Consider the following 27,583-nt stretch of genomic DNA (forward strand, 5'->3'; position numbering starts at 1 on the left):
GCAACTCTTCCCCTGACCCCTGTGGGTCTGTGCTGGGCCAAGTTGGTGCCCCACCTGGGCCTTGAGTGTGGTGGGAGTTAGGCAGAGGGGAGAGGACAGTCAGAGATTACTTCAGGAGGCTGCAGTGTGGACAAGAGCCCAGCAGTGTAGTGGTGAGCAGCAAGTGGCCGTGTGGCTCTAGGTGGAGTCTGTCCTGAACAGACAGTTGGCTGCGCCCAGCTGCCCCTGATTCCTGTCCAGCTCACCAGTATCCCCATCATTTCAGTGAACCATCCAGAAGCCTTCCAATAAAGCTCCTTTTTGCTTAGTTTTGCCAGAGATGGTTTCAGTTGTTTGCAACTGAGAATTCTGACTGGTACGGAGTAAACCACATACATGCCAGACACAGTACCCAGCGTATAATAAGCACTCAGAAAACTATATGTGTGCGTATGTGTGCACACACACAGAAACAAAGGGAAGTACAATGCCCTGCCTGAGGTGACACAGCTTGGCAGTGTGCTGGTATGGGGCTGACCACCAACACCTTAGTGGTACGTTGTATTTACATATCACTTTACATCGTAACACATTATTGTTGAACAATTATTGTTGGGTGAGTCAGCAGCTGCCTGTGAGGCCATCGGGGAGGGAACACCAAGGACCAGAACCTGTAGAAAGGAATGCTCCTGTAACGCTATGCTTATCTGGGGCGTAGAGGAATAATGGGATGGTGCTTGGGGTACAGGATGAGGGTGGAGAGGGGACAGGTGGAGTCATCCTAAATTGGGGCCTCCTCTGCTGGGCCTACCAAATAAGGAGGTTTTGATTCCTGCAGTGTCGGCAAAGTGGATTAATTGAACCTAATGGGTGAAAATGTGTAATGAATATGGATAATACAGGTGATGAGGCCTCAAGGAAAGCTGGCTGGAGGAAGGGTGAAGAGCTGAAGACAGGTCTGATGGGAATTAGGCTATGGTTCCCTGGGCGCGCCCAGACAGTGGACAGCGGGGACAGCTGCTCCTCCCCAGGGGCCCAGGACCATCCTGCTGACCTGGGTCTCCATTCTGCCCCAGCCTTCAGACTTTCCCTTCACACTTGCATGGAATCAGAGAACGTCAGACTCACAGGGTTCTGGGGTTAGAATCAGGCTCAGGATTCTAGAATCATAGACCTTTAGCATCACATACGTTAATCATAGAAAATTTCAAAATCTAACAGTCTAACAATTGGAGGTCCTTGGGGAAAAACTTAGGGGATCCTTGTCCAACCTTCATTTAATAACAATAAATAACATCTGTTGAGCATGTCACACCATCTGAAGTCGTTTCACATCTGTCCAGCCATCACAGGGGAGTGGGTGGTACTCTATATTCAGGTTAAGTAATGTGCAGAAGATCAAAATGAGCTGGTTGGGACCGGAACCCGGCTCTGCAGCATATTTTCCGTATGGCAAGGTTTTGATACCCTTGTCTTCCAGAGTTATAGAAACACTTTTAACTACTTGGTATAACGTGTCCAAATTCTCAGATGTTTGTTGTGTAAATTCTGCATGGTCGTGTACTGTTTTTCTTAATTCTGGCATATTGCAATGCTCCAAAATGTGATTATCTTTGTTGCATCAGCGTAATTAGGGCTAGTACATTCTGCCATAGCTTTTTGGTAGGTGTTATCATCCAGCACTATTTTCAGTTCACCAAAGACTTAAACAACATATCCAAGAATACATTTAAAGTCACTAATGTAAAGACTGAACTTCAAGTCAATCTAGGTTTAGTCAGAACACGTTCTGATTTTCTTAGAATAAAAAGTTAAATTACCAAAAGAAAGAAGAAAAAAGGAAAAAGAAGCCTCCCTGGACAGGAGCGCATAACGCCACGCAGAGGGGCGGGGTGCGCCTCTCTCGCGGAGGAAATCTGTTTAGGATTCTGCCGGTAACAGGCGGCGGGGAGCCTGGGGCAAATCCTTGCCCTTCTCTGGGTCTCAGCTTCCTCCGATTTCAAATGAGAATAATAATTCCTGTCCTAGGAAAATTCAGGAGTTGGGAGAGATGCGCCGCCACGGGAGAAACAGCTAAGAGAGATGGCGGGGGGGAGGGGCGCGGAACAGCAGGGAGCTGCGAGGCGCTTACGGTCTCCATGGTAACGCACAGCAGCCAGGAGAGGAGGCGGGGCTTGGGAACCCGAGCTGGAGGTTTTGGAAAAGAAGGTTTCACAAAGAAAGCTCCCTGCTCACTGGAGAAAGGCCTGCTCGGAGACACAGCTCTGCACTAGAACAGCCATCTGTGCCGGACGCGCAGTGCTTCTTGCCCCATGTTACAGATAGGAGAACAAGACCCAGAAAGGACGCGAGTTGCCAGCAAGTTATCGGCAGGACGGGCATTTGAACCCGGCTGTCCTGACTTCTAATCAGTGCCCTTGTCAGTAACAGAATATTGTTCTCTGAACCTTGGTGTCCCCATCTGTATCTTGAGACAGCTGAAAGGAATGAGGGCCCTTCGAGTTCTGACAGTGTTCAGTGTAGCTATTAGCAAACACACCCAGATGGTGAATACTAAGATGAGGATCATGCGGTCCATGAGGCCTGGGCGTTGTCTGATTTGTCTCTGGGTCCCCCACCCCCACAAATGGGAGGCACAGAATGGACGTTTGGTATTTGTGGAATGAATGTTTATGCAAACGGACACATTCATTCTTTTGTTCCGCAAGGTTTGAAGAGCACCTGCCATGTGCCAGGTACTGTGATAGCTCAGAGAAGGGCTCAGGCACTGAGAGCTGAAGCCTTGCTGGAGGAGGAAGGCCTGGGTGAAGGAGAGGGGAGCCCAAGAGGGCACAAGTGAGGGAGAGGACTTCCGTGCCTTGAGCTGCCCTACAAAATGCACTACATTCACGTCCTGGGACTTCCCAGCCAAGCACGATTTGTCCCCATGCCCAGTCTCTGGGAGGACAATTTCATTCTGAAGATTCCTGCTGGGCAGTGAGGCATGGGCCAAGACCTTTTCTTGGAAAAGCTCAAAAAGTTCTGTTGAAGAAGACGGTGGGGGACCCCCTTTGTTTTTTGTTTTCTTAGTGCTGGCTTATTGGAGTGCAGGTGTGTTGAGGTCATGCTCTTCTTCGCCTGTTATGTCAAAAAGAGCACTGAACGGGGAGTCAGAGACCTGGATTCAAGTTCTGACTCTACCTCCAGCTCAGTGTCTGGCCTCAGACAGGTTGTTTTCCTTCCCTGGTCTTAGTTTGCTAAAAAAATATCTGGGGATAGCAATCTTCATAGTGGTGTAGTGAGAATCAAATGGGAAAATGGTTATGAAAGTCTTCCTGCCTCCTCACCGAAGTCATATTTATCATTTACTGTAAGCCAAACATTTTACAAGCATTATCTATAATCTGAGCAACAATCCTGCAGTTTTGGTATTTGTTATCTAAATTTAACATATGAGGAAACTGAGGCTCAGAGGAGTGAAGAAATTTGCCCAAGGCCACGCAGCTGGGAAGCCACAGAGCCAGGATCCAGACCTCAGTCTTTCTGACCAAAGTGTAACTCTAACGACAGATCCCTTGGAATCTTCATTCCTTCACCAAATGACATTTACTGAGCATACACCATGAGCTGGGTGTCAGCAGGGATAGATTGAGGGATAAGACACTATCTGCCAGGGTGTCAGGAGGAAATAGATGGCATTCTCAAGTTGGGTGATTTGAGAAGAGTTTAATAAAGGGATTATTTAATACAGGGACAAGGAATAGGGCAGTCCTCCAGGGCAAGGAAGGTTAGGGCACTAGTTACTACCCTTAGGCCTAAAGGAACAGGGGAGGGAGCAGTTACTAGAATCTGGAGACAGAGAGCTGAGGTAAGGGCAGCCTGACAGGAGCTATGTCCCTTGGTCAAGATGCGGCCAGCCCATGATGTGGCTTCAGGGAGGAAGCGAGGGGAATCTATACTCTGCTGGGACTCCAGTTGGCCAAGTCCTACCAGAATCCAGAGGGCAAGGGAGCCCTTTGTAACCCATACAAATCACCCTCCCAAGGTATGGAGTAAGGTCGAGAAGGAAAGAGAGTGGATCTGGAGTGGCAAACAGAAGATATTCTCCACAAAGACAGTGTCTTTCCTCTAAGGAGGAGCTCACAAATGGAGAAGACAGGTACATTCACAATTGTAGTAAAATATGTGAAAAGAACTGTATCAATAGTCTACTGCTGTGTAACAAACTACTCCAGAACAGATGGTTTAAAATAATAACCATTTATTTGCTCATGATTCTGTGGATTGGCACTTTGGGCTGGGCTTGACTGGTGGTTCTTCTGTGATCTCCCCTGGAGTCACTCAGTAGTTGCAGTCATCTGATAGCTCCACCTGGAGCTGTCTGGGGGGGGCCTCAGTGGAGAGTCCATGTGTGTTCTACATGGTCTCATCTTCCAGCAGGCTGCCCTGGGCTTCCTTACATAGTGACACCGCATTCCAAGAGGGTGGGAGAGGAAGCTGCAAGGTCTTTTGAGGCCTAGACTCAAAAGTAGCACGGTGTCACTTCTGCCACTTGCTATTTGTCAAACCAAGTCACCAAGTCAGCACAGAAACAAAGGATGGGAAAATACATCCCGCTGCTTGACGGGAGAGGTGGCAGTTACATTGCACTAATGTAACGCCGTGTATGAGGTTAGCATAGCCTGTCTTGGTGGTAAGCCATCTTTCAACTGATGCTTGAATAAAGAAATCATGGCATTTTTCAATGCCATGTTGAAGGCATTGAAAGGCATTCAATCAATGTTGAAGACTATTATAATTGTCTATTTAACCTTCAGTTTTTGCCCAATAGCCTCAGAACTCCCTTAGGGCAAGATTGATGACTGATTCATTTCTTTGTTCCTGGAGCTCAGGACAAGGCCTGGCACATAAAAAATATTAATGTGTTTGTTGAATGACTATGGCTGGGGGTGGGCTGTTGAATGGTCTACTTGTCCAAAGCCCTTGGAACCACAGTGGTACTCTCTTTAAATATAAAGTTGACATTATAAAACACTTCCTCTACCTCATTGAGACCCTTAAAATATTGCCATGGTTCATCAAGGTCAAATTCAACCCCCAGTTCCTCCACAAACGCTTCCAGACTATTTCTTTTCTCCTGTCTTAGAATCTCTGCAACCTTAATGGCTTTACTCCACGGCTTGGCAGTTCTTTCGAACTCTCTCCAACTGCTGTCTGGGGTTTTCATGGTTTAAACCTATTCTTCATCCCTAGAGAGTAAGTCCCTAAGGGCAGGGCTGCGTCTTCTATCCTACTGGGTTTGTCACAGTGCTGGGCCCACAGTGTGTCCTCAGTCAGCACTCCCTGAGTGGACCCACTCTGGGTGGCCTTGATCCTGGGAGGTACAGACGTGGCATGCCAGGAGCTATTCACACCGTTGTGAGTGTTCCACACATGAGAGCCTCCCCGATCTCTGGGACAGAGCAAGGCACATTGCTCTCCTGGGCTCTGGCCTGTGGCCTGGGCCTCAGTTGCCCCATGCTCTGGCCCCTGAGCTAACTGGGCATAGACCAGGAAGAGCAGTGTCATGAATGGCGGTGGAATGGCCTCCTGACAAGAGGAGAGATGTCCAGGGCTTGAGCCATTTCTTGTGGGCACACGAGCCATCACTGACCTTCAGACTTCTGAGGTTTCAGGAACCAAAGGGGCAGGTGTTCAATATGCCTCAAAAACAGAGCTCCTGGGTGGCAAATTTCACTTCAATGTCATGAAGAATGTGAGAGCAAGCTGTCACATAAGGTGCCCAGTTCCTTTCCATGCTTAAAACCCCTTCCCACGGCTCCCCCTTGCCCACAGGATAAAGCCCAAGCCCATTATATGGCAAAGGCTTCAGGACTTGGCCCATATATCCCTCCAGCTTCATCTCTCACCATTCCCCACCTTGACTATGGTGTCCACTGAACTGAACTACTTATTGTTCCTTGAAATCACCACTTGCTCTTTCTTACCTCTGGTCTTTGTGTATGCTGTTCCCTTTGCCTTGAATGCTGTTCCCCATCTTGTACCACAAACCCCCTTTCACCTGTCAGTGGGTCCTTCAGACTTAATTCAGGTATCACTTCCTCTAAGAAGCTTTCCCTGAAGCCTTTGGCTGGGTTAGGGATTTCCTGTAGATGCCATAGCCATGAGCTCCTTGAGGACAGGGACTTGGACTTCATTCAGCCCAGATCCTGGCAGAAAATCACTGTCCAATCAATGTTGAAGGAACGAACAAACGTGAATGTTTGAGGACAGGCTGGAAAACCACCTGACGGGAGTGCTATAAAGGTGAGTGGAAAGTTCTAACATTTCCAAGTTCTAAGATTCACCAGTTCCCTAACTCTCGGCTGAAGATTCAGACTGGGCCCGCACTCCATCTGGAGTCCGCTCCCCACCCAGCCACCTTCTCACTGTGCCCGCGAGTGTGTGTTCTCCGGCAGGCACACACACGTTCTGAACATAACCGGGAAAGCAATTTGCAAGAAATTGCCGGTCGATGTGTGCTTGGGAGCAGCGGTGAGCTCAGACGATTTCTGTCTGTGCGTCAGCCCACCCAGCCTCCTTCCTCCTCGGCTGCCCTGGGGGAGGGGCCTCCCACTGCACAGGTGCACAGGTGGGCAGTTTGTTTCCAACGCAGGACTCAGACAGGCCAACCCCAGTGAGAGCCGGCTCTCAGGACTGATTGAATTCAAACAAGAGAAGCTGAACATGGGGCATGGGGACGAGCTCTGTGGGGCCTGGGACGTGTAGGTCTGCAAAGGCAGCACACACACTCTGTTTTCCACCTATCCCCACCCCAGACACACAGGCTCCTGCTGAGGAAGTTCTACCGGGTCTTCAGGGCCCCGCTCAGTGTGCGGTCTCCTCTTAACCTCCCCAGCTCTGAGTCCTCTTTGTTCTTCCTGGCCAGTTGTGCTCCAAGGGTGGTCCCAGACCAGCAGCACTGGCATCACCTGGAACTATTTAGAGATGCACATTCTGGGGACTTACTCCAGACCCACCCAATCAGACACTCCAAGGGCAGAGAGGGGGGCCCAGCAATCCGTGTTTTCACAAGCCCTCCAGCTGATTCTGTGCAGGCTGAAGTTCGAGAACCCCTGCCTTAGGCCACTGATGACTACTTGAGGTTTTAGAATTTATAGATCATCTCCCACTATCATACCGTGAGCAGCCTAAAGGCAAGGGCAGTGTGGGATTCTTCCATGTAACTTCTCAAAAGGCCTAGCATAGAAAGAGTTCAGAGAAAAATTGAATTTCACTGATGGGGATACCAAGGAGAGAGACGGGATCTGTCCTGTGAAAGGTCACACAGAGCGTCAGCGACTAAATCTCCCACCTATCACCACTCCTGCCACACACTCACACATACACACCCCACACACACAAGTGCCCTAAGCTCTCTCTACAACAAATAACTTGCAGTTCCTGGGCTGTGCTAGGCTCTCTCACTGTTTTTGAACAGGTTGTACTCTGACTATAATGTCTTCTGACCTTGTCTCAACTGAAACCTTGACTCATCTTTGATGATTCAGCTCAGGCATCACATATTCCTCCCTCCAGCTGCGTGAAGGGCCCCACTGGGCCCACTGCCCTTTTGTGCGCCTGCCTCACCCTCCATATGAAGCCCCTGAGGGCAGCAGCTGTGGCTGATTCCCTGTTGTTTCTGGTAAACTGCACGGGTCCTGGCACAGAATAGACACCACTGAATGTACAATAAGTGGGCAAAGGTGCTGGGTTTAGGGAGCTGAAAATAAAAGACACACACAAGCACACACATGCACATGAGACAACAAATAAAGCAAGACCCAAACCGAAGTCTCTCGACTTCCAGCCCAGGGCACTTCTGTGGGTGACACCCTGCCTCGCCACCCCATCCTGTGCCCTTTGCTGGCTCGGGCCCCATGCACAGATACCTAAGAGTGACCATTTCGCTGTTGCCAAATCCAGCAGCAGCTCATGTCACTGTCAGAAATGTCAAGGGCTGCTTTCAGTGGCTACCGAGTCTCCTCGATCCTCACCTCGCCCACCCAAGGCAAAGCCTAAAGCCACCGCCAAAGTTAGGATGAGAACAGCCAGGAGAGAGGGGTTGCAGTCAGCATCTTGCCCTAAGATTCCTTTGCCATCATCTTAATAACAAAAAATTAAAAAAAAAAAAAAAAAGCTAAGATGTAGTTGCCAACATTGTGCTAAGTACTTTGCCTGGACTAAGTAATTTAATCCTCCCCAAAACCCTATGAGGTGGGTACTACTATTATACCCGCTTGCTTGGATGAGAGAATGGAAGCATGAATGTTACCTAGCAAGCAAAGCCAGGGACAGGATTCGAACTAGGCATTTGGCTCCAGAGTCCCTGTTCTTACTCACTATGTTATGTTGAAAAACAGCCATCTGTAGTGTTAAAAAGCACTTTCATGTTTATGAAGGGAGTTCGTATCCATCATCTTATTGAACACTCGTCATAACCCAACAAGGGAACTGAGGCTAAGGGAGACTAAGGGACTTTATCAAGGCCACATGGGGTTAGGAAGTGGCCAAGTGCATTTGTGGAGCCTGTGTTGGGTCCGCTAACCATTCATTCCCTCACCCGTTCAATCACTCTTTCATCCACCTAAGGAACTGAATGATTATTAAACATGGCTGGGCCCTGTGTACTCTACACTCCCTCTCATTCTGTTCCTTGGCAAGGGGCTCACTCCAGGAGAGGCAGGAGTCACTTGCCTCTGGGTCCTGGTCATCTCCCCAGGTATCCTAAGTACACCTGCTGTGTGGCAGCAAGACCAAGTCAGAGTTCTCCGACTCCCCAGGTTAAGTGAGGGGCTCCTCTGAGCCTCCACAGCTCCCAGGCTTCTCCCTGATGGCATGGAGCTGTTACTAACCATTTTACCCAGGACCCATGTCTAAACTCTCTTTGGCCCACAGTAGGCCAGGCAGAGCAGTATAGCTGGGTCCACAGCAGGACTTGGGTGGGTTTGCTGGGAAAAGCCCTCATTTATCCCGCTAGTCTCCAAAGTCCCTTTGATCATCCCCACTCCCACCTTTCACCAAAAAGAGACTCCAGAAGAGGATGGTGCAGAGACATTTATTGGATGTTTATGGGGCTGGTCCGCATGGGTCTAGATTGGGGACAGGGGCCTCCTCAGGGCTGCCTGGAATGTCACTGGCAGTCACTGTGGCCATGAAGCAGTGCTGGAGGAGGTGTTTGGGGTCCACAGCCTGTTCCTTGTTGCAGTCCAGCCATGGGCTCAGGAAGGGGTGACTCTGTCCGAGAAGGCTCACTCCTGGCACCTCCACCGAATTGCCCATGTTCCCACCTTGGCGGTCAGGGGGCGCATCCTCCGGGTCTGGAAAACAGTAAGCTGGGGGCATGCGGCTTCCTCCTGCAGCCCCTTCCTCCCCACCAGGATCACACACCCTGGCTAACTTCCCTGAGGGCTTACCTTGGGCAGGACTGTGCTCAGAGTCTTAAATGCATTATTCATTTAACAAATATTAATGATAAACCACATTGTGCACTAGGAACTGTGAATGTTTCTCATGAACTTAAAGTTTAGTGGAGAAGACAGACAACAAACAATATTTAGGGAATATGAAGACTTCACCTTCACCATAGACCTATGAGATACGTACTATTAAAAACTCATTTTATAGATGAGGATACAGGCTTGCTACACAGCTAGTATGCAGAGAAGTGCTGGAAATTTTAAAAACATTCTCTGCTTTAAGAATAGATTCCATGACTCTCTTCATCTACTGCTTTATTCTCTCCTCTTATATCTGAGCTTGAAAGGAAGCTCACTTGCCCTTATTATTCCCCACTTTCCATTCATGACTTATTCTGCTGTAATTTACTTGGTTTCTGCCCCCAACATACTTTACGATGTTTTGTCACTAACTCCCATGGTCACTTATAAATCCTTATCTCCCTTGACTTATCAGGAGCATTTGCCACAATTGAGCATTCCTGCCTTTTTAGATAAAAAGTGTATCAAGTGTTCAAGCCAGAAATGTGAATCATCTCCTACACCTTCTCCCCAACCCCTTCACAAAGCCAAGCAATTCACCAGGTCCTGCTGATGCCACCAAATCACCATCTGCCATATCCACCCATTTCTCCCCATCCCCACGGCCACCACCCTAGGTGAGGCTTTCATCTTCTTCTGCCCAGATCACTGGAACAGCCTCCACGTGGGCCTCCTCCAGCCCATCCTCCAGGTTCAAGCCAGAGAGATCTTTCTAAGGTCAAGTGAATCCATTTACTTTCTCAAAAGCCTTCAGTGTCTTCCCTTACCTGTGATCCTTGAGGTGGCATTCAAGGCTCTTCATGTACTGATCTCATCCCTTCTCTTCAGCTTTGTTACTAACTACTCTTCCCTCAAGAACTCTATGCTTTGCCACACCAAAATTTTCATTGTTTCCTAAAGAGGTCCATTCCTTCACATCTCTAGGTCTTTGCTTGTGCTGCTTCTTCTGCCTGGAATGACACTTTATACCTTCTCTGTCTAGAAAACTCCTGTGCTTTAAGACCCATTGATAGAGGATATCCAGGAAGAATGGTGCATCTGAAACCAAGGGAAGAGTGAATTTCAAGAAGTTGTACTAGACATTGGAGTTGGCTACCCAACATCCATTCCACCTCTTCCCACTTGATAATAAAAATTATATCTAGGGGACATTGGCCCCATCCAGCTCCAGGAGTGGGGCCTGATTGAACTGAGCCAATCAGGTAATCCCATTCCTTTGCCACATGGATGGGCAATCAGTGCATAGCATTTCCCTGGTCACAGCGATCGGTTTAGGAGTGGGCACATGACCAACGGTGCTCCAATCAGAGTAGAGCTCAGGCCTTTTTTTTTTGTTTTTTTCTGGTTAAAGGAAGAGATAGCTGCCTCTTTCTCCTCCTGACTAGAAGGGAACAAAAAGCACGTAGTCCCAGGGACTGCTGGCAGCCAACTTAGTACCATGAGAAAAGTCAGTCTGAGGAGTAAGCCAACACAAAATAGAGGGCAGAGTGGAGAGAATCTCAGAGAATGGAGCCACAAGCCTGAAGACATTGTAAACTTCTATTCAAACCATACCTAAAGCCCACCCTACTTTTGGACTTCTCACCTACAGAGTCAATAAAGTTACTTTTTATGTTTGGAGCTTTCTATTTTTAAACAATTTAAGGCTCACAAGAAATTACAAAAACAGTACAGGGTTCTAACGCATCCTTCATCTAGCTTTCCCCACTGATAACATCTTACATAACCATAGAACAATTTCAAAACTAGGAGATTGACATCGATTTAATACTATTAACTAAATTACAGATCCTATTCAGTTTTACCAGTTTTTATATGCACTTTTTTGGGTGTATAGTACTATGAAAGTTTATTACATGTGTAGATTTATGTAACCACTGCTACAATCAGGATAAAAAACTGTTCCAGGGCTGACCCAGTGGCATAGTGGTTAAGTTCGTGTGCTCCACTTTTGTGGCCCTGGGTTCACAGGTTCGGATCCCAGGCATGGACCTACGCAACGCTTAACAAGCCATGGTGTGGCAGGCGTCCCACACAAAAAAAACAAAAGTAGAGGAAGATGGGCACGGCTATTAGCCCAGGGCCGATCTTCCTCAGTAAAAAAAGAGGCGGATTGGCAACAGATGTTAGCTTGGGGCTGATTTTCCTTACACAAAAAAAAGCCTATTCCATCACTACAAAGAAACTTCCTCATGCTACCCCTTTATAGGCAGACCTTCCTCCTACACCTCTCTTGGTAACCACTAACCTGTTTTCCATCACTATAATTTTGTCATCTCAGAAGTGTTATATAAATGGAGTTGTATAGTACACAACTTTTGAGATTGGCTTTTTCACTCGGCATAATACTCTTAAGATCCTTTCAAGTTGTTGCGTGCATCAATAGTTGTTCCTTTTTATGGCTGCATATGTTCCATTGTATGGTTGTACCATCTGCCCACTGAAGGACATTTGGGTTGTTTCCAGTTTTTGTCTATTACAAATAAAGCTGCAATGAACATTTGTGTATAGGTTTTTGTGTAGACCTACATTGTCATTTCTCTAGGATAAATACCTAGGAGTGTGATTGCTGTTTTGTATGGTATAGTGGGCTGAATGGTGGCCCCCAAAGATATCAGGTCTTAATCTCTGGAACCTGTGAATGTTACCTCATATGGTAAAGTTTTTGCAGATGTGATTAAGGGTTTTGAGATGAGGAGATTATCCTGAGTTATCCGCGTGGGCCCTAAATGCCATCACAAGTGCCCTTGCAAAAGAAAAGCAGAGGGAATCAGACACACACAGACTATGTGAAGACAGAGGTCGAGATTGGAGTGCTACGGCTACCAGCAAAGGAATGCTGAAACCGTCACCAGAAACTGGCAGAGGCAAGGAACAGATTCTCCCTGAAGCCTTTGATTTCGGCCCAGTCAAACTGATTTTGAACTTCTGGCCCCCAAAACTGTGAAAGAATAAATTTCTATTATGTTAAGCCACTAAGTTTGTGGTAATTTGTTACACTGGCAATAGGAAACATATATATTAAGTATCTTTTCTTGATGAAAACACCAAACTGTCTTCCAAAGTGGCTTATACGATTTTACATCCCCACCAGCAATGTATGAGAGATGCAGCTGCTCCACGTCCTCAGTTGGTATCGTCAGCATTTTTACTTTAGTATTCTGACAGGTGAAGGGGTACCTCATTGTGGCTTTAATATGCATTTCCTTAATGGCTAATGTAGGTGAAACATATTTCCATGTGTGTATTTGCTATATGTATATCCTCCTCAGTGAGGTGTCTGTTCAAGTCTTTTGCTCATTTTCTAATGGGATTGTTTGTTTTCTTAATGTTGAGTTTAGGGGATCCTTTATATATTCTGGATAAAAGTCCTTTGTTGGATATGTGAATATTATTCCCCAGTACGGGGCTTGTCTCTTCATCTCTTAATAATAGAGTCTTTAGCAGCACAAGAATTTTGAATTTTGATGAAGACCAATGACCAATGTATTTTTTTAATGAGTTGTGCTTTTGGTGCCCTGTCTAAGAATTCTTTGCCTCACTCGAGGTCATGAAGATTTTCTCCTGTTTTCCTCTAAAAGTTTTATAGTTTTATGGTTTATATTTATTTTGAGTTAGTTTTTGTATAAGGCGTGCGGTTTAGGTAAAGGTTTATTTTTTTTACCTATGGAAGTCTAGTTGTTCCAACATTATTTATTGGAAAGACTATTCTTCCCCCATTGAATCGCTTTTGTACCTTCGTCAAAAATCTGTTGGATATACTTACAATGTGGGCCTATTTCTGGAGTCTATCTTGATCTATGTGTCTGTCCCTCTTCCAATATCACATTGTCCTGATTACTGTTGCTATATAGTAAGTCTTAAAATCGAGTAGTGTGATTTCCTCCAACTTTATTATTCTTTTTCAACATTATTTTAGCTATTCTAGTTCCTTTGTCTTTCCATATAAATCTTAGAATCAGTTTGTTTATATATACAAAAGATCTGCTGCAACTTTTATCTTTACTGTGGTGAGTCTTCCAATTCATGAACATGGCATGTCTCTCCATTTATTTAGGTCTTTGGTTTCCTTCATCAGCAGTTTGTAGTTTTTATCATACAGATCCTGTACATATTTTGTTAGTTTTTTTAAGTATTTCACTTTCCTTGGAGTGACTATAAATGGTATTAATGTGTTTTTAATTTTGGTCTCCAATTGTTGTTGCTAACATATATAAATACAATTGATGCTTGGTTCTGACCTTACATGCTATGAGCTTGCTAAATGCACTTATTAGTTCCAGGAAGTTGTTTTGTGTGTCTCTGCGTGTGTGTGTTCTGTAGATTCCTTGGGATTCTTTGTTATTTAAGCTTGCATTTTAAGGCATTCCATTTGGTACAGGGGTTTAGTTCAACCTTCTATTCAGTGCAAGAATCTCCTTAGCTGAATCCCACAATTAGCCTTTTCCTGATTACCTTCCAGGCTTGGGGGTGCTGTTTTTTTTTTTTAAACCAAGAGTTACAAATTGATGAACCAAATACAGCCCAGAGTGATGAGGGTGATCTTTACAGGAGTATTTCCAGGTCTATTCTAAGAAAGGTCTACCTTTATTGAGTCAACATCTGCCTCCCTATGGCTTCTGCCACTGATCCCAGCTCTGTTCTCTGGCTTCTCACAAAATGTCTTCTCCTCATGCCCCAGGACAGCCTTGCAGAGATCTGAGGTGCTAGACTGTGAGCCCTGAGACTCTTTTGCTCAAGGCCAAATGTCCCCAACTCTTCTGCTGATACTCACATGACCTGGTTCGGACTGAGCTGGTCACCTACTCTGATCATGTTCTGATTGGTCAAAGTCCTTAAAGTGTGGGGCTCTGAGCAGCAGGCAGTCAGGGCTCTGGGGAAGCCCTTAGGCTTCTAGGAGCTATAAAACCTTAGCTCAAATCCTCATTCTGATACTAAATCATTGTGCTACCTTGGGCTAACCCAGTCTCCTCTCTGGATCTCAGTTACCATTCTATAAAATGGGGTAGAAAATAGGGCTGGCCTCTTTTTTCTATTTCTTTTCCCCTGAATTCCAAGTTTTAAAGGATTCTCTCTACATAAAAGCATTTATTAAATACTAATTTTTTTTCCATTTTGTATTAATCAAAGAGCTCTGATTAGCAGGAGAGAGCCCATGCTGATTACCCCCCTTGAACTAATATAATTCTAGCTTGAAGCAAAGAAACTTGGTCCCAGTAAAACCTTTGAAATATTGGAAATTGCTCAAGAATCCTAATTGCTATATTTGGGGACCCTCAGGTGACTAGAACTCAAAATTGGGAACCTGTGCCAGAGATGCTAGAAAGTTACCTCTGAGATGTGATGGCTGGTGTGTTCTACCCAACTGGGAATAAAGAAGAACCATCACTCTCTTGCTTCCAGATCCTATACGTCTGTTAATGGAACCTGAGATTCCACTCATCGTTTTTTTGGCAGACACATCACAATGCTGGTTCATACTGAGCTTGTGGACCCACAAGACTTGTGTCTTTTTCACATGACTCTCTTTCCCAGATCCCAGTGCTTCCCTGAAATGTGTATCCTAGGCCCTTCACCTCCACAATCCTAGCCTTGCAGGGAAACCAGCAGATTAGGCAGTGGTCCCACTCTCGATTACACATACTTCTGCCTCTTCCTTTGGCTAATATGTGATGGACATTAATAAAGTCTCACAATGGTGCCTGAAGCCTGCGGGGAGGGGGTCCCATCTTTGAAAAGCTGCTAGCCAAGAGGCACTTGGGAGAGCAGGAAGCCTAAAGACAAATATCCCAAGTTCAATCTTCAAGCTACGATAAGATTCATGTTTGGCTAAAATGTGCTGGTACAACAATCTTATCTTATTCTCCTAACAACTCTCTGAGGTGGGTATTATTTTTCCATAGTATAAATAAGTAACTGAGGCCCAGACAGAGAAAGTCAACATTGACACAGCTATTAAGTATTAGATCCAGGATTCACTTCCCATTCTGCTTGATTCCAAAACTTGGACTCTTTCCACAGAGCAAGCATTCCCTTAGTATAGGCAGGAACTATGCTAGGTCCTGGGCATACAAAGGCATTTAAGACATAGTTCCTATTTCTGATATTAACACTAATCTTTGATATTAACAGACTCTTTGAAGAAACTAACATGTAAAAATCTAAGTGTCTGATAATTAAAATGAGAGCTACTAATGGTTTACAGGCTACCATGTGTCAGAGAGTAATCAGCTCCTATTAAGCATCACCTCTAGTTTTTACTACTCTCTTAGCAGGTATTATTGTACACATTTTGCAGAGTAAACTGAGGCCCAGAGAGAAGTGACTTGCCTAAGGCCACACGATGAGAGTGACAAAGCCAGGATTAGAGCCTGGTTCTCTGACATCCCAGCCCAGGGTTGTGCCTTCCAAACCTTCTCCAAGGACCTCTGTGGTGAATCCCCCCATTGCCTGGGCTCCTCAACCCTGAAATTGGGACTAGCCTGTGGTGACCAGCCAGGAAAGTTCTCAATTCTCTCCCTGCTTGGAGATGAGCCAAGACTAACTCATCACTGAGGCCTGTTTGGTTCTTAGGTCCCACCTCCCCAAATGTGGTTTATTAAAAAGCAGTGGGCTTTGGGGCAAGCGAACCCTCTCTGGAGGGTGAAAGGGGCTGCTGCAGGGAGAGATCCTTGGCCCAGGATGCAAAGGCTTGGCCACCAATTGGCTGGGTGACCTTGGGCACATGACTACCCCTCTCTGGGCCTCAGCTCCCCATCTGTACAGTGAGAGCATCAGACTTAGAGCCCTGTGAGGCAATGAGAATGGCTGATTAATGATCTTCCCACCAACATCTTTCAGAGGAGAATGAGAACTGAACTCTTGTCTATCACTTTTCCCCCATTTTTTGGTCTCTTATTAAATGTACATAGGTTGGAATATCACCTCCATGCTTACCTCACTCACCTTATCTGCAAAATAAGGTTGATAATAACCACCTGGCAAAGTAGTTGAGCGGTTAAATGGGATGAGGTATTTAAAGTCCTTAGCACAGCACCTGGCACAACAGCAGGGCCTCGATCACCCTCTGACCAAGCTAGATCCTCACAAAGTACCAGAGCAAGACAGTTAGGGTCTTTGTTGCATCCCACGTTTGGGGCATGGGGTGGGGGTGGGGGTGGGGGTGATGGGACAATACAGAACGCCTGGGCAGCAGAAGGAGCCTGTTTTCAAAAACTCTGTTCCACTTCTGCTCTGCTTTTGCCAAGGCACTCCCCACCCTGCCCCTGCCCCCACACCGAGATGTCAGGACCCCGAGGTACAGTGCAGTGAGTGTAGGCTCTAGAGTTGGGGAGATCGAGGTTGACATCCCAGCAACACGTGCTCGGTAGCTGTGTGGACTTGGCTAGTTCACTTTCCTTGGCTGAGCCGTGGTTTCCTCTGCTGTAGAATGGGGCTAATGATCTCTACATGTCTTGCTGAAGGGGAAGACAGCAAACAGAAATGAAAGTCTGTGTGAAGGGTAAAGTGCTGATGAATGTAGGATAGTGGGCCTGTAACTGTCTCAGATGTAGAAAGAGGGGCAAGAGGCTCTGGGCTGATGCTATGAGTTCAGAAAAAGGAGAGGATAGCACTAAGTGAAGAAGAAGAGAAGGAAGGAACTAAGAGCTGAGTTTGGGCAAAAGGCAGAGAGCCGAAAGCTATCATTTAGTAAAAGGTCAGGAAACGCATATTCCATCTTAAAAATGAAAAGCAAAAAACAAGAACACAAGCTGTCTCAAACCCTGGCGACTGAAAAGTCCAGCTGGTGGCTGAGCAGTGAAAGGTCGGAGGGTGGCTTTCATTCACAGGGCCAGGGGATGAATGTGTTCCCTTTGAGTCAGAAAGGCTGCGGGGGACAGGGTGGGGAGAGACGAGGGAGCAGGACACAAGCAGGAGCATCCCACAGACCCGGCCTAGCAAGAGAGAAAGAGTAGGACTTTGGAGGCAGGAGGCACCCGTATTTGAATTCCAGCTCCACAATTTACAAGCTGTGACCCCATGGGCAAGTCATCTAACCTCTGAGACCTGGTTTTCACATCTGTAAAATGGGTGATACTAACACCTACTTCCCTGGGGTAGTTGGGAAAATTAGGTGAGACAGTGCATGTGACATCTCAGTGTCTGGCACGTAGCAGGGACTTCGCTTTCACAGCACAAGGATAAGGAGAGGAAGGAGGGTGGAGGTTGAGTTGGCTCTGTCACTCACTCACTAGGTGACTTTGAGCCTCAGTTTCCTCCTCTGTAAAATGGACAGTAATAAGATCTATACTGCCCAGTCATTGTGAAGAGCAGATGAGATGCTCTATTTAGAGCTAGTTCATTCCTTTTAACTGCTCTATCATATTTCACTATTCCTCTACTGATGGACATCTAGTTTGTTTCCAATACAACAAGCTAACATGATATCCATCTTTACATGATATCCATCTCTCCTCGTGCAACTATTTCTCTAAGGCAGATAATTAGAAGTGGGATTACAGTCCCCCCTTATCCGCTGTTTTGCTTTCCATGGTTTCAGCTACCCACGGTCAACCACAGTATGAAAATATTAAACGGAAAATTCCAGAAATAAACAATTCATAAGATTTAAATTGCACACTGTTCTGAGCAGTGTGATGAAATTTCTCTCCGCCCCAGCCAGGGCCATGAATCATCCCGTTGTCTAGCAGATCCACACTGTATACGCTACCCACCTGTTAATCACTTAGTAGCCGTCTTGATTATCAGATCGACTGTCGTGGTATCACAGTGCTTGTGTTCAAGTCACCCTTGTTTTACTTAATAACAGCCCCAAAGTGCAAGAGTAATGACGCTGGCAATTGGGATACGCCAAAGAGAAGCTGTAAGGTGCTTCTTCTAAGTGAAAAGGTGAAAGTTCTTGACTTAATAAGGAAAGAAAAAAAATCATATGCTGAGGTTGCTAAGATCTACTGTAAATTTTATTACAATAAATTATTATAAGTGTTCTATTTTATTATTAGTTACTGTTGTTAATCTCTTAATGTGCCTAATTTATGAATTAAACTTTATCATAGGTATATATGTATACAAAAAAATATAGTGTGTATAGGGTTCAGTACTCTCTGCGGTTTCAGGGACCCACTGGGGGTCTTGGAACATATCCCCCATGGATAAGGGGGTACTACTGTACTGAGTTATAGGGTGTATACACTTCTAGTTTAAATAGATATTGCCAAATTGCTCTACAAAGTGGTTATACCAATTTATACTCTTACCAGTAGTATATGAGAGTATCCATCCCCCCCAACCTTCTCACCATTAATATTTTTTGACTTTTGCCAATATAATTGTTTAAAAAAAGTATGTCATTCTTAAATTGTATTCTGATTATTAGTAAGGTTGAGCATCTTTTCACGTGTATTTCTTTTTTTGTGGATTACGTTTTTCTCATTTGTTTACAAGTGTGCTTATATATTCTGGTTACCAATCCTGTCTCTCTTTTATATACGGTTGAATCTCATTATTCACAGTAGTTATGGTCTATAAAGTCATTGCAAACACTGAGTTAGCGAATACTGAATCACTGCTCCTTGGGGAAATACATGGGTAGATTCCCATGAGCCTCTGGTCACATTTTTGTCAACTGATCAGTACCTAACTTTGTTTTGTGTGTGTTTCTGTTTAAAGACGCCTTATTTAATATATATTGTTGACTCATTAACACTGAACTCACTGCCAACAGCACTATAACTCCTGCATGAACAAAGTTTAGATAACACAGGTATTCTTTCCACAAGGCACAACACAGCCTTCTTATGCTTAGGACACTAGACACACTTCAGCATTATATTTGGGGACCATTTTGAACAGTGAAATCAACAAAAATCACAAAAATGCAGAAACTTGGCACCAAATATACTGCGAAAAGGACACTTGTTTACAGTATGAGAGCTGAAACAAGAAGGCAGAGCGTGGCCTTGTTCAACCTCAGCTAGGAATGTGTGCCATGGGGCAACTCAAAGTCTTTGCTGCTCTGTGCGTGTCCACATCCACAAATGACCTCAAAAGCACTGTGAGTATTGATTTTGAGGTTACAAATAAATTTTAGCAAGTAGGAAAATTCCCAAATATGGAAACTGTGAATAATGATGATTGACTGTATATATGTATTTACATTTATATTTATAATAGCTTTGCAGTCCATCACTTGTTTTTTAACTTTTTGTATGGCGTCTTTTGTATTATTTGTATTTAATGTCTACTTGTATTTGATGTAGGCAAATTTGCCCCTTATTTTTGTAAATTAAATGTTTTATTCAAATTCTTATACTTTAGTCTCTTTCTGGACTCTCTTTCTATCCTAGGGTTTCTCAAGATTGGCACTTTTGACATTTTGGGTCAGATAATTCTTTGTTGTGGAGTGCTGTCCTCTGTATTGTAGGATGTTTTACAGCATCCCTAGCCTCCAGCAATAGATACCAGTAGCACCTCTTCCCCAATTGTGACACCAAAAATGTCTCCAGACATTGCCAAATGTCCCTGGGGAGCAAATCTGCACCTGGTTGAGGACCACTGCATTGCCCAATTCTATCTGTCACTTTCTGTGTCAATATCAAACTGATGAATTCTTATATCTTTAAAATGTCCTATTACCTAATAGGGCAAGTCTCTCCTCTTCTTTCTTTTCCAAAATTGTTTTGTTCACTCTTGCACCTTTACTTTCTAGAATAATTTTAGAATTAATTTGACAGATTCCATGAAATCTTTTGTTGAGATTTTTATTTATAGATTAATTTGGGAAGAACTGACGTGGCTATCATATTGAGCCTTTCTATCCACATCCATGCCATATCTCACCAGACAGTCAGGTTCTTTTATGCCTTTCATTAACTTTTATGATTTTTTTCTCTGTAAAAGTTGAAGCCTAGGCTCTCTGGTCTCTCCTAGGCTGAGTCTATGCTCAGGTTTTTTTCCTATTCCCCTGCTACTGCCTCCCAGGTCTTCCTGACTCCGAGGGGAGCCAGATGAATCCTTCCACCCCAAAAAGTCATCCCTCCTACTTTTCACTGCTCAGCCACAGCAGGATTATTCATAGTCATCAGGATCTAAGCAGGGTTCTTGTTTTGTTGCACAAGTTTGTTGTTAAGTTGGAAAATTAATCTTTTACAAATGAAAAAGCCCTCTGTCTTTCTCTGAAACTGAGCTACTACCCAGCCTGCCCCTTCTCCCTCCGTGATGTGTGCCACCCTTGGTGATTCTGTTTAGCTTAAATTCCTCCCCCATCCTGCCTGGACTTATCCCTGTGGTGCCCCAGGTGAATGACCCTGTCACTGCATAGGTCTCACTCAATCCTGCCCACATACCTGTTATTTACCCTCTCTGAGAATGCCTTTTCTCCCCTATTTTGCCTAACCAACTCCTTCACTAACTCAATACTAAGTCTACTCTCCTTTTTGAAACTCTCCTTACATTTAGCATCAAACAATTTTGTGCTTCATTATATACCTGCACAGACCCAGTGTGGTGGGCAGAAGAGTGTGACGCAAGGCAGAAAGACATGGGCTGGATTTCAGCCCTACATTTATTAGCTGTGACACTTTGAGTAAGTCATCTAATCTGTCTCAGCCTTGATTTGCTCATCTGTTAAATGGAGATAATACCCATTTTGAGTGTTGTCTACCAAACTATACCGAAAGATTTTTTGCCAGTGGGGACTTGTATCTTTCACAGTACTTTGCAGAGGTTGTAAAAATATGTGCAATAAAGACTTGTGAAAAAGCAACACTTTTTTTTGGCCCCTTAGAGGCTCTAGATGGCCTATGCTAATGAAGGAAGGGGTAGTCCAGAACATCAGATTATTGAAAAATACCTGTATTTAATTTCTGAATAAACTGAGTTTGGGGAGCAGCAAATTTGTCTTATTAATTCCATCTTGTTTGGGGTAATATTAAAATCAATTTCCATTCCCTAAGGCTAGAATTAAAACACTGTCTTAGAAAATCCACAAGATGGATTAATCTTTGTGTGACAAATAGAATGCTGACTATATCAAATTACTTTGATAAACACTGAGCACATGAAGAGTTTGGGATGGAAATATTCAGGTCAGGAACCTCCTGAGAAATGTGCTGCTGCTTCCAAATATTCCAGAAACACTCATGAGGCAAATGTTCAAACATCATTTCTAAACATCTCCTCTCTGGGAAGGTGCTAGCCTGCTGAAGACAAGGAAATCGTGTGGGCTCTTTCTTACCTGTAGTCTGTAAGCTTAAGCCTGGGTCCAACTTTGTGTGGGGCTTTGAGCTGATGAACAGGTAACAGAGCACACAAGCGGTGACAATGAAGGCCAGGAGGACCACCGCTGCTATGGACAGGCCCACAAGAGCGCCGATACTGGGGAGAGACCATAAGGGAGCCGAGTGTCAGGGAGGGACTGGGGAGGCAGCATGTTACATGAGAAGTGTTGTAGGTGTCATAGGAATCAGCCAGCTCCCACTTTTGTCCTGTCTCCACTTGTCTTTTTTTTTTTTTTTAATTTTATTTATTTATTTATTTTTCCCCCAAAGCCCCAGTAGATAGTTGTATGTCATAGCTGCACATCCTTCTAGTTGCTGTATGTGGGACGCGGCCTCAGCATGGCCGGAGAAGTGGTGCGTTGGTGCACGCCGGGATCCGAACCCGGGCTGCCAGAAGCAGAGCGCACGCACCCAACCACCAAGCCACGGGGCCGGCCCTCCACTTGTCTTAAACAGGTTTTCTGTGCCTAAGCATGGGAAAGAGCATGAACTATATGCCAAGTACTGGCCACATATGTAACATGACATGCCTCAGTGCTACCACGTAGCATAGTAGGCAGTTAGTACAGATTATTGAGTACCTACTGTGTGTCAGGCACTGTGAGATGTTCTCCCAATAGTAGGGGAGAGGCTGGCACCAGGCTTTGTGTGCCCTTCCTGCCTACAGCTCCTTCTCCAGCTTTCCCCCCACCCCCCCAACTCCAGCCCCAGACTCCTGCCTTTGCCATTTCTGCCGGATTTTGCTCCCAGCTAGCTGATGGCTGATTTCCCAGCTAGCTGATGGCTAATTTAAACTAAACCAAAACACCTTAGAGCTTTGGAGAGTTCCTCTTCCCATGGTTAAGTAAATTATTGGACACCCCTGCCATAGAATAGTATAGAGCCATTAAAAACATGTTTTCAAATAGTATTTAAGGTCAAGGATAAATTCTGAGATAATGTTAAGTGAAAAGAGCAGGACACACTACTAAATACATAGCATAACCCCAACTTAAATAAAAATAAACATAAATATATACATAACCATACATATGTAAGGTTGGGCGGAAATACACCGAAATGCTAACAGGCTGTCTCTGGGTGTAGTGCAGGCTGGATGTCCTGTCCAGGTTCCATTGTGTCTTATGATTGTCGAACACTCTGGCCAGAGTTTCAAATGCCAGCAACTGTATCTCTTTATCTGAGGGCTTTCTTGGGTTTAGAACAGCCTCTGTCTGCACAGTGAGCAGGTCAGAAGTACAGGAAAATTAACGCCTCCCTTCTCCCACTGCACACAACCAGGGACTGACAGATGCTGGATGTAAACACCCAGCTTCCTGACCCTCAGGTGGGATGACTCAGGGGTACATTCTGCACTGTCTGGCAGAGTTCAGCAGGTTTAAGCTCCAGTGACCCTCAGGGGTGACTTACTTGGTGACACATCATTGTTAGCTCCGTCCCTTCCCCGGCTCACTTCCCCACCCTCTATCAGTGTTTTCTAGGATCACTTTCCGTATAAACTACTTGCCCTCAAATCCTTGTCTCTGAGTTTTCTGAGAACCCAAGTTAAGACACTGGATCTCCCATGGTTTCTTTCCTTTTTTTGTTTCTCCCGTGCTTTCTACATTTCCTACATTGAGCATGTAGTACTTTTTAGTTCTTGTAAGCACTTTATTTAAACATTATTTCCTTTTTTGAGATATACTCACTGTTTATCAGGCTGTTATCTGGGAGACTTGGGACCCCACCCTTTTCGAGGGACATCTGTGGGCAGCTGGATGGAAATGGCCCTCTAAAAGTAGGGACCTTTGAGGAGGGGGTAAGAGAGCTGGGGGCATATATCCCAGAGCAGTGGTCAGTTAAGGAGCAGGCACTGTCTCTGACGGTCTGGGAACAGAGGAACCAGCCCTTAAGGATAGAGCTGGGAACAGGGGAGGCTCCAAAGGAGAAAATCTGTGCTTAGTATAAGATGAACTTTAAATGATCAGCGTTGTCCTATGGTGAAGGTACTGCCCCAAGAGGTGGTGGTTCCCTATCATTGGATGGGTTTGCACAGAACACCTGGGCAAGTACACCTTTCAGTGAAGTTAGGGATTCCTGCCCTGGGTGGGCAATTGGATGAAGAGCCACTAGCCTTCTAGGATTTCACAGATCTATGACTCTGAAAGATAGATAACCGCCTGTGACCTCTAGGAAAGAATTGGAGGGGTAGTCTAACCTTTGCTAGGGCTTTTGAGTCAAGCACTTCTAAGTTTGAATCCTGGTTCTCTCACATATAAGCTGAAAAATCCTTCACCTCTCCATCTTCATTTTCTTCATTCGTAAAGGTTCCTATCTCACTAGGTGTCCATAAAGATTACATGAGATGTGTAGATACAGTGCCTGATCACCAGTTCTGCCCTCCAGCAAGGCTGCTGTCTTTGGTTAAAAAAAAACAGAACTACTGATAGAGGGTGTCTGGAAAGTGGACCAGACATGTGATAGCAACAGCTGCTTCTCCACTGGGAGTCTTCACATCCTGAGATATGCTTTTAAAGACAGCAGTTCTCCTTAAGCACTATCCAAGGAAACAGTGTTTACCTGGAGACTTTTATGTTTTTAAGGGCCAGCTTTAATGCAAAGGGCCAAATAGAGTCAAGAGCAAAACAAGGTCTCCACCTTGCAATGGTGGGTCTCTGATAGGAGCATGCCAGAAGGGCTGTTTCAGGGTGTGGAGTACACTGATCACCTAGCTGTCCTGAGGACCCTTGGTTCCCCTCCTCCACTTTGCAACTGCCTGTGATGTTTATGAACCATGTTATGTCCAAGCCCAGGAAAAGTCAGCCCTGCAAACTAGAACCTTTCAGCAGCCCTTGGGGTCTGGAATTGGAGCACACTCACGTGTAATGTGACCTCAGAGATCTTCCATTCAACCCACTACCTCATTGTCTGAGCCACTAAAGCACTCCACACATCAAGAGGGTCCAAGGCAACAGGAGGGACCACAAGGGGTATATAGGGAAGGGAGTGGTGGTAGACGAATGAGGTCCCGGCTGGGTGGTGAGGGGGTAGCTGGGGTTGGGACCAGAGAGGCCTGAATTTTCATCCCAGCTCTGCCACTTCCTCTCACTGGGGTACTCTCAGATAGTAACTCAACCTCTTTCAAGTTTTCTCACTTGTAAAATGAGAGAAGACATGCCAGGGTTGCGAATGTGTGAATGCATCTAGCCCTTGGATGGTTCTAGGTAATGTTCTTTAAATCTCAGTCTACTATGACATTGCTAGAAGATCTTGGGTAATTCACTTTCATAGTCGGAGCTTCACTTTCTCCACCTATGAACCAGAGAAAGGGAACTCCCTTTTAATGAGCACCTACTATATGCAGTAGTCACTTTCACATGCAATATTTCATTTAATCCTCACAACAATTCCACGAGACGAGTATTACTATTGCCATTTTAAAGATAAAAAAAGAGACTTGGAAATAATTTGCCCAAATTCACATAACTGTTAAGTGACAGAGTCAAGGTTTGGACAGGGTTCTAACCAGCCCCAAGGCTCTACACTGTCTCTATACCTCAAAGGGAGGTCAGTGCTGTCACATTTCAGCACCCAGGTCAGTGCTAAGTACACAGTGGGTCTTCAAAAACTACTCCATTGTTATACTTTAGGTGCATGTCGTATCTCTCTGAACAGACTGTGAGCTCCTCAGGGGTAGGGAATAATTGATTTCTGTGTCCCCAATGCCTAACATACCACTTGGCACAACACAAAGGCTATAATGAATGAATGAATATATGGATGAACAGAGAATAGTAAATTAATATAATTCCCTCAGTTACAAATAGCAGATTACAGATAGCAGCCAAATGTGCAGGATCTGAAAACCAGGCCATCTGAAAATCCCTTAGAATTATGGATTGAGCAGTCTAGAAAAAGTGATAATATCTGTAATTGTCAGTGGCATATGCCAAGTTGATTTCACCTTTTTATCTCATTTGGTCCTTGCCCTAGTCAGAAATCACAGCAATGACTTATCATCCTTCCCATTTGATAGATGAAAAGACAGCGGCTCAGAGAAGTTTTAGTGGCAGACTGTCCTCTCACACCCAGAGGGTATGCAGCCTCTGGTCACATACCTCCAGGGACAGGAAAATCACTGTCTACTGAGATGGCCCACCCCATTTTTGCTGATGTCTGCTTTCCAGATCAGGCTCAGGATCAGGTCCTATCTTCTGAGTGAGGCCTTTGGAGACCCAGAAGGATGGAGACCTATTGCCCTCCCAGCCCCACATTTAGGTTCCAGGAATGTCAGCACTGTCCTAACCACCTCCTTCCCTGAACAAGTGGGGAGACTGAGGACCTGTGGGTGGGAATTCACCCAAAGTACACTTCTATTAATGTAGCCTGTGCTGGCTTCTGCTGTGGCACTATGCCACTGTCTCATGATAAACTCAGAGGCAGCTCTGATCCCCAGGTCTTCTGCCTTAGCTGGGAGTGGTGTACATCCCCAGCACTCACCACAGGCCTGTCAAACGCTCAGTGCTCAGTAAGGAGTGGCTGAAAGAATGACGAAATATGAGGCTGGGCTGAGGCTGGGGTTGAGTTGGGGTGTAGCATCAGGTTAGGATTAAGGCTTGAGGCTGACGTTTTCCTGTGGGCCTAGAGAATGTTTGGAGTAGGGGTGGGGGAAGAGTGCTGAGGTGGGGTTGCAGGGAGGATGGAGGGGGAGGTTGGGGCTGGTGATAGAGTAAGGGCCTGGATCAGAATTGGGGAGTGAGTAAAGTCAGGGGTGAGGTTGGTGTTGACATTAGGAAGGGGACCCTTGTGGGCACTTGGATGAGGGTGGAGTTTGGGTTTCCTGTGAACGTTGGAAGATGGGAGTTTGCTGTTAGGGAGATGGTTGGTATGTAATTTGGGGTTGGGTGGTGGAAGATGACGTTTGCTGTGTGAGGTTCAAGCCTGGATCTAAATAATGGAGAGGGTCAGGATAGGGGAATGGAGCTGAGAAGCGGTTGCAGGGGGAGTTGGGTTAGTGATAGCGAGAGCGCAAAGGTCAGTATTGGGCCTGAGGGGCTAAGGGCTGGGTGGGGGTTGGTGCTGATGCTGGGGTGTGCACCTGGATGAGGACATGAGGACTGAGGATTTAGCAGGCGGCTGGGCCTGAGGGTGGGGCGAGGGGGCTAAGCTCTAGCGGGGTTAGGGCCAGGGCCGGTACCTGAGCCACCACATGTAGCTGTGCTCGTAGGGGAAGAAGCTGTGCGGGTCGTCGCAGCAGTACTTGTGGTCGCGGAAGCCGCAGCAGAAGACGGCGGCCGCCTCGCCCCCCGGCCGCGGGCAGCTGAAGCCGCGCACCACCTCCTGCTCGGCGCTCACGTAGCTCGTGCAGGCGCCGCTCATCGCGTCCGCGCCGGGCCCGCCGCCCCCTCGGGCCACCGGACGGCCGGCGAGAGGAGGGCACGGCGGCGGGGGAGCGAGGCACGGACGGAGACAGCCCGAGAGGGACACAGAGAGAGAGGCAGAGATTGACGCACAGAGACCGAGAAAGACACAGCGAGAGGCGCGGAGACGCAGCGGTGAGACCTGGAGTCCCCGAGGACCCAGGGAGGCGACCAGGGACGCGGACAGGAGGGGAGATGGAGGACGAAGAGGAGAGAGAGGAGGAGTGCCGAGGAGCTGTGGGGGTGGAGACCGGCGGGAAGGGGGCGGGAGCGGGGCGGGGCGGGGGGCGACCCGCGGGGTCGGGAGGAGGGAGCCGCCCGGGCGCGTGTCTCTGACCGCGCTCCCCTCTCCGGCCCCACTGCGTCCCCAGTTTGTGCACGAGGGCGCTGGGTGCTCAGAGAGACGACA

The 27,583-nt window shown here is 46.1% G+C and overlaps 1 protein-coding gene across 2 annotated transcripts; it reads right to left on the reverse strand.

The window, feature by feature from the left end:
• Positions 1 to 9,009: 9,009 nt before the first annotated feature.
• On the reverse strand, positions 9,010 to 27,373 carry SHISAL2A (shisa like 2A). 2 transcript variants are annotated; one of them, XM_087445922.1, is made up of 4 exons: positions 26,952 to 27,373; positions 21,733 to 21,872; positions 10,265 to 10,535; positions 9,178 to 9,317 (listed from the first exon to the last, which is right to left on the reverse strand). In XM_087445922.1, exons 1-3 carry the CDS (start codon positions 27,131 to 27,133, stop codon positions 10,309 to 10,311), a joined length of 549 nt encoding a protein of 182 aa, XP_087302048.1. In that variant the 5' UTR covers positions 27,134 to 27,373; the 3' UTR covers positions 9,178 to 9,317; positions 10,265 to 10,308. The 2 variants fall into 2 exon arrangements, with proteins under 2 accessions (XP_004438618.1, XP_087302048.1); XM_004438561.2 differs by lacking the exon at positions 10,265 to 10,535 and having other exon boundaries at positions 9,010 to 9,317.
• Between the last annotated feature and the right edge of the window lie 210 nt (positions 27,374 to 27,583).

Source organism: Ceratotherium simum, chromosome 22 (assembly GCF_057802395.1).
Source record: "Ceratotherium simum simum isolate JZ-2026a chromosome 22, ASM5780239v1, whole genome shotgun sequence".
In the NCBI taxonomy this organism is placed as follows: Eukaryota; Metazoa; Chordata; class Mammalia; order Perissodactyla; family Rhinocerotidae; genus Ceratotherium; species Ceratotherium simum.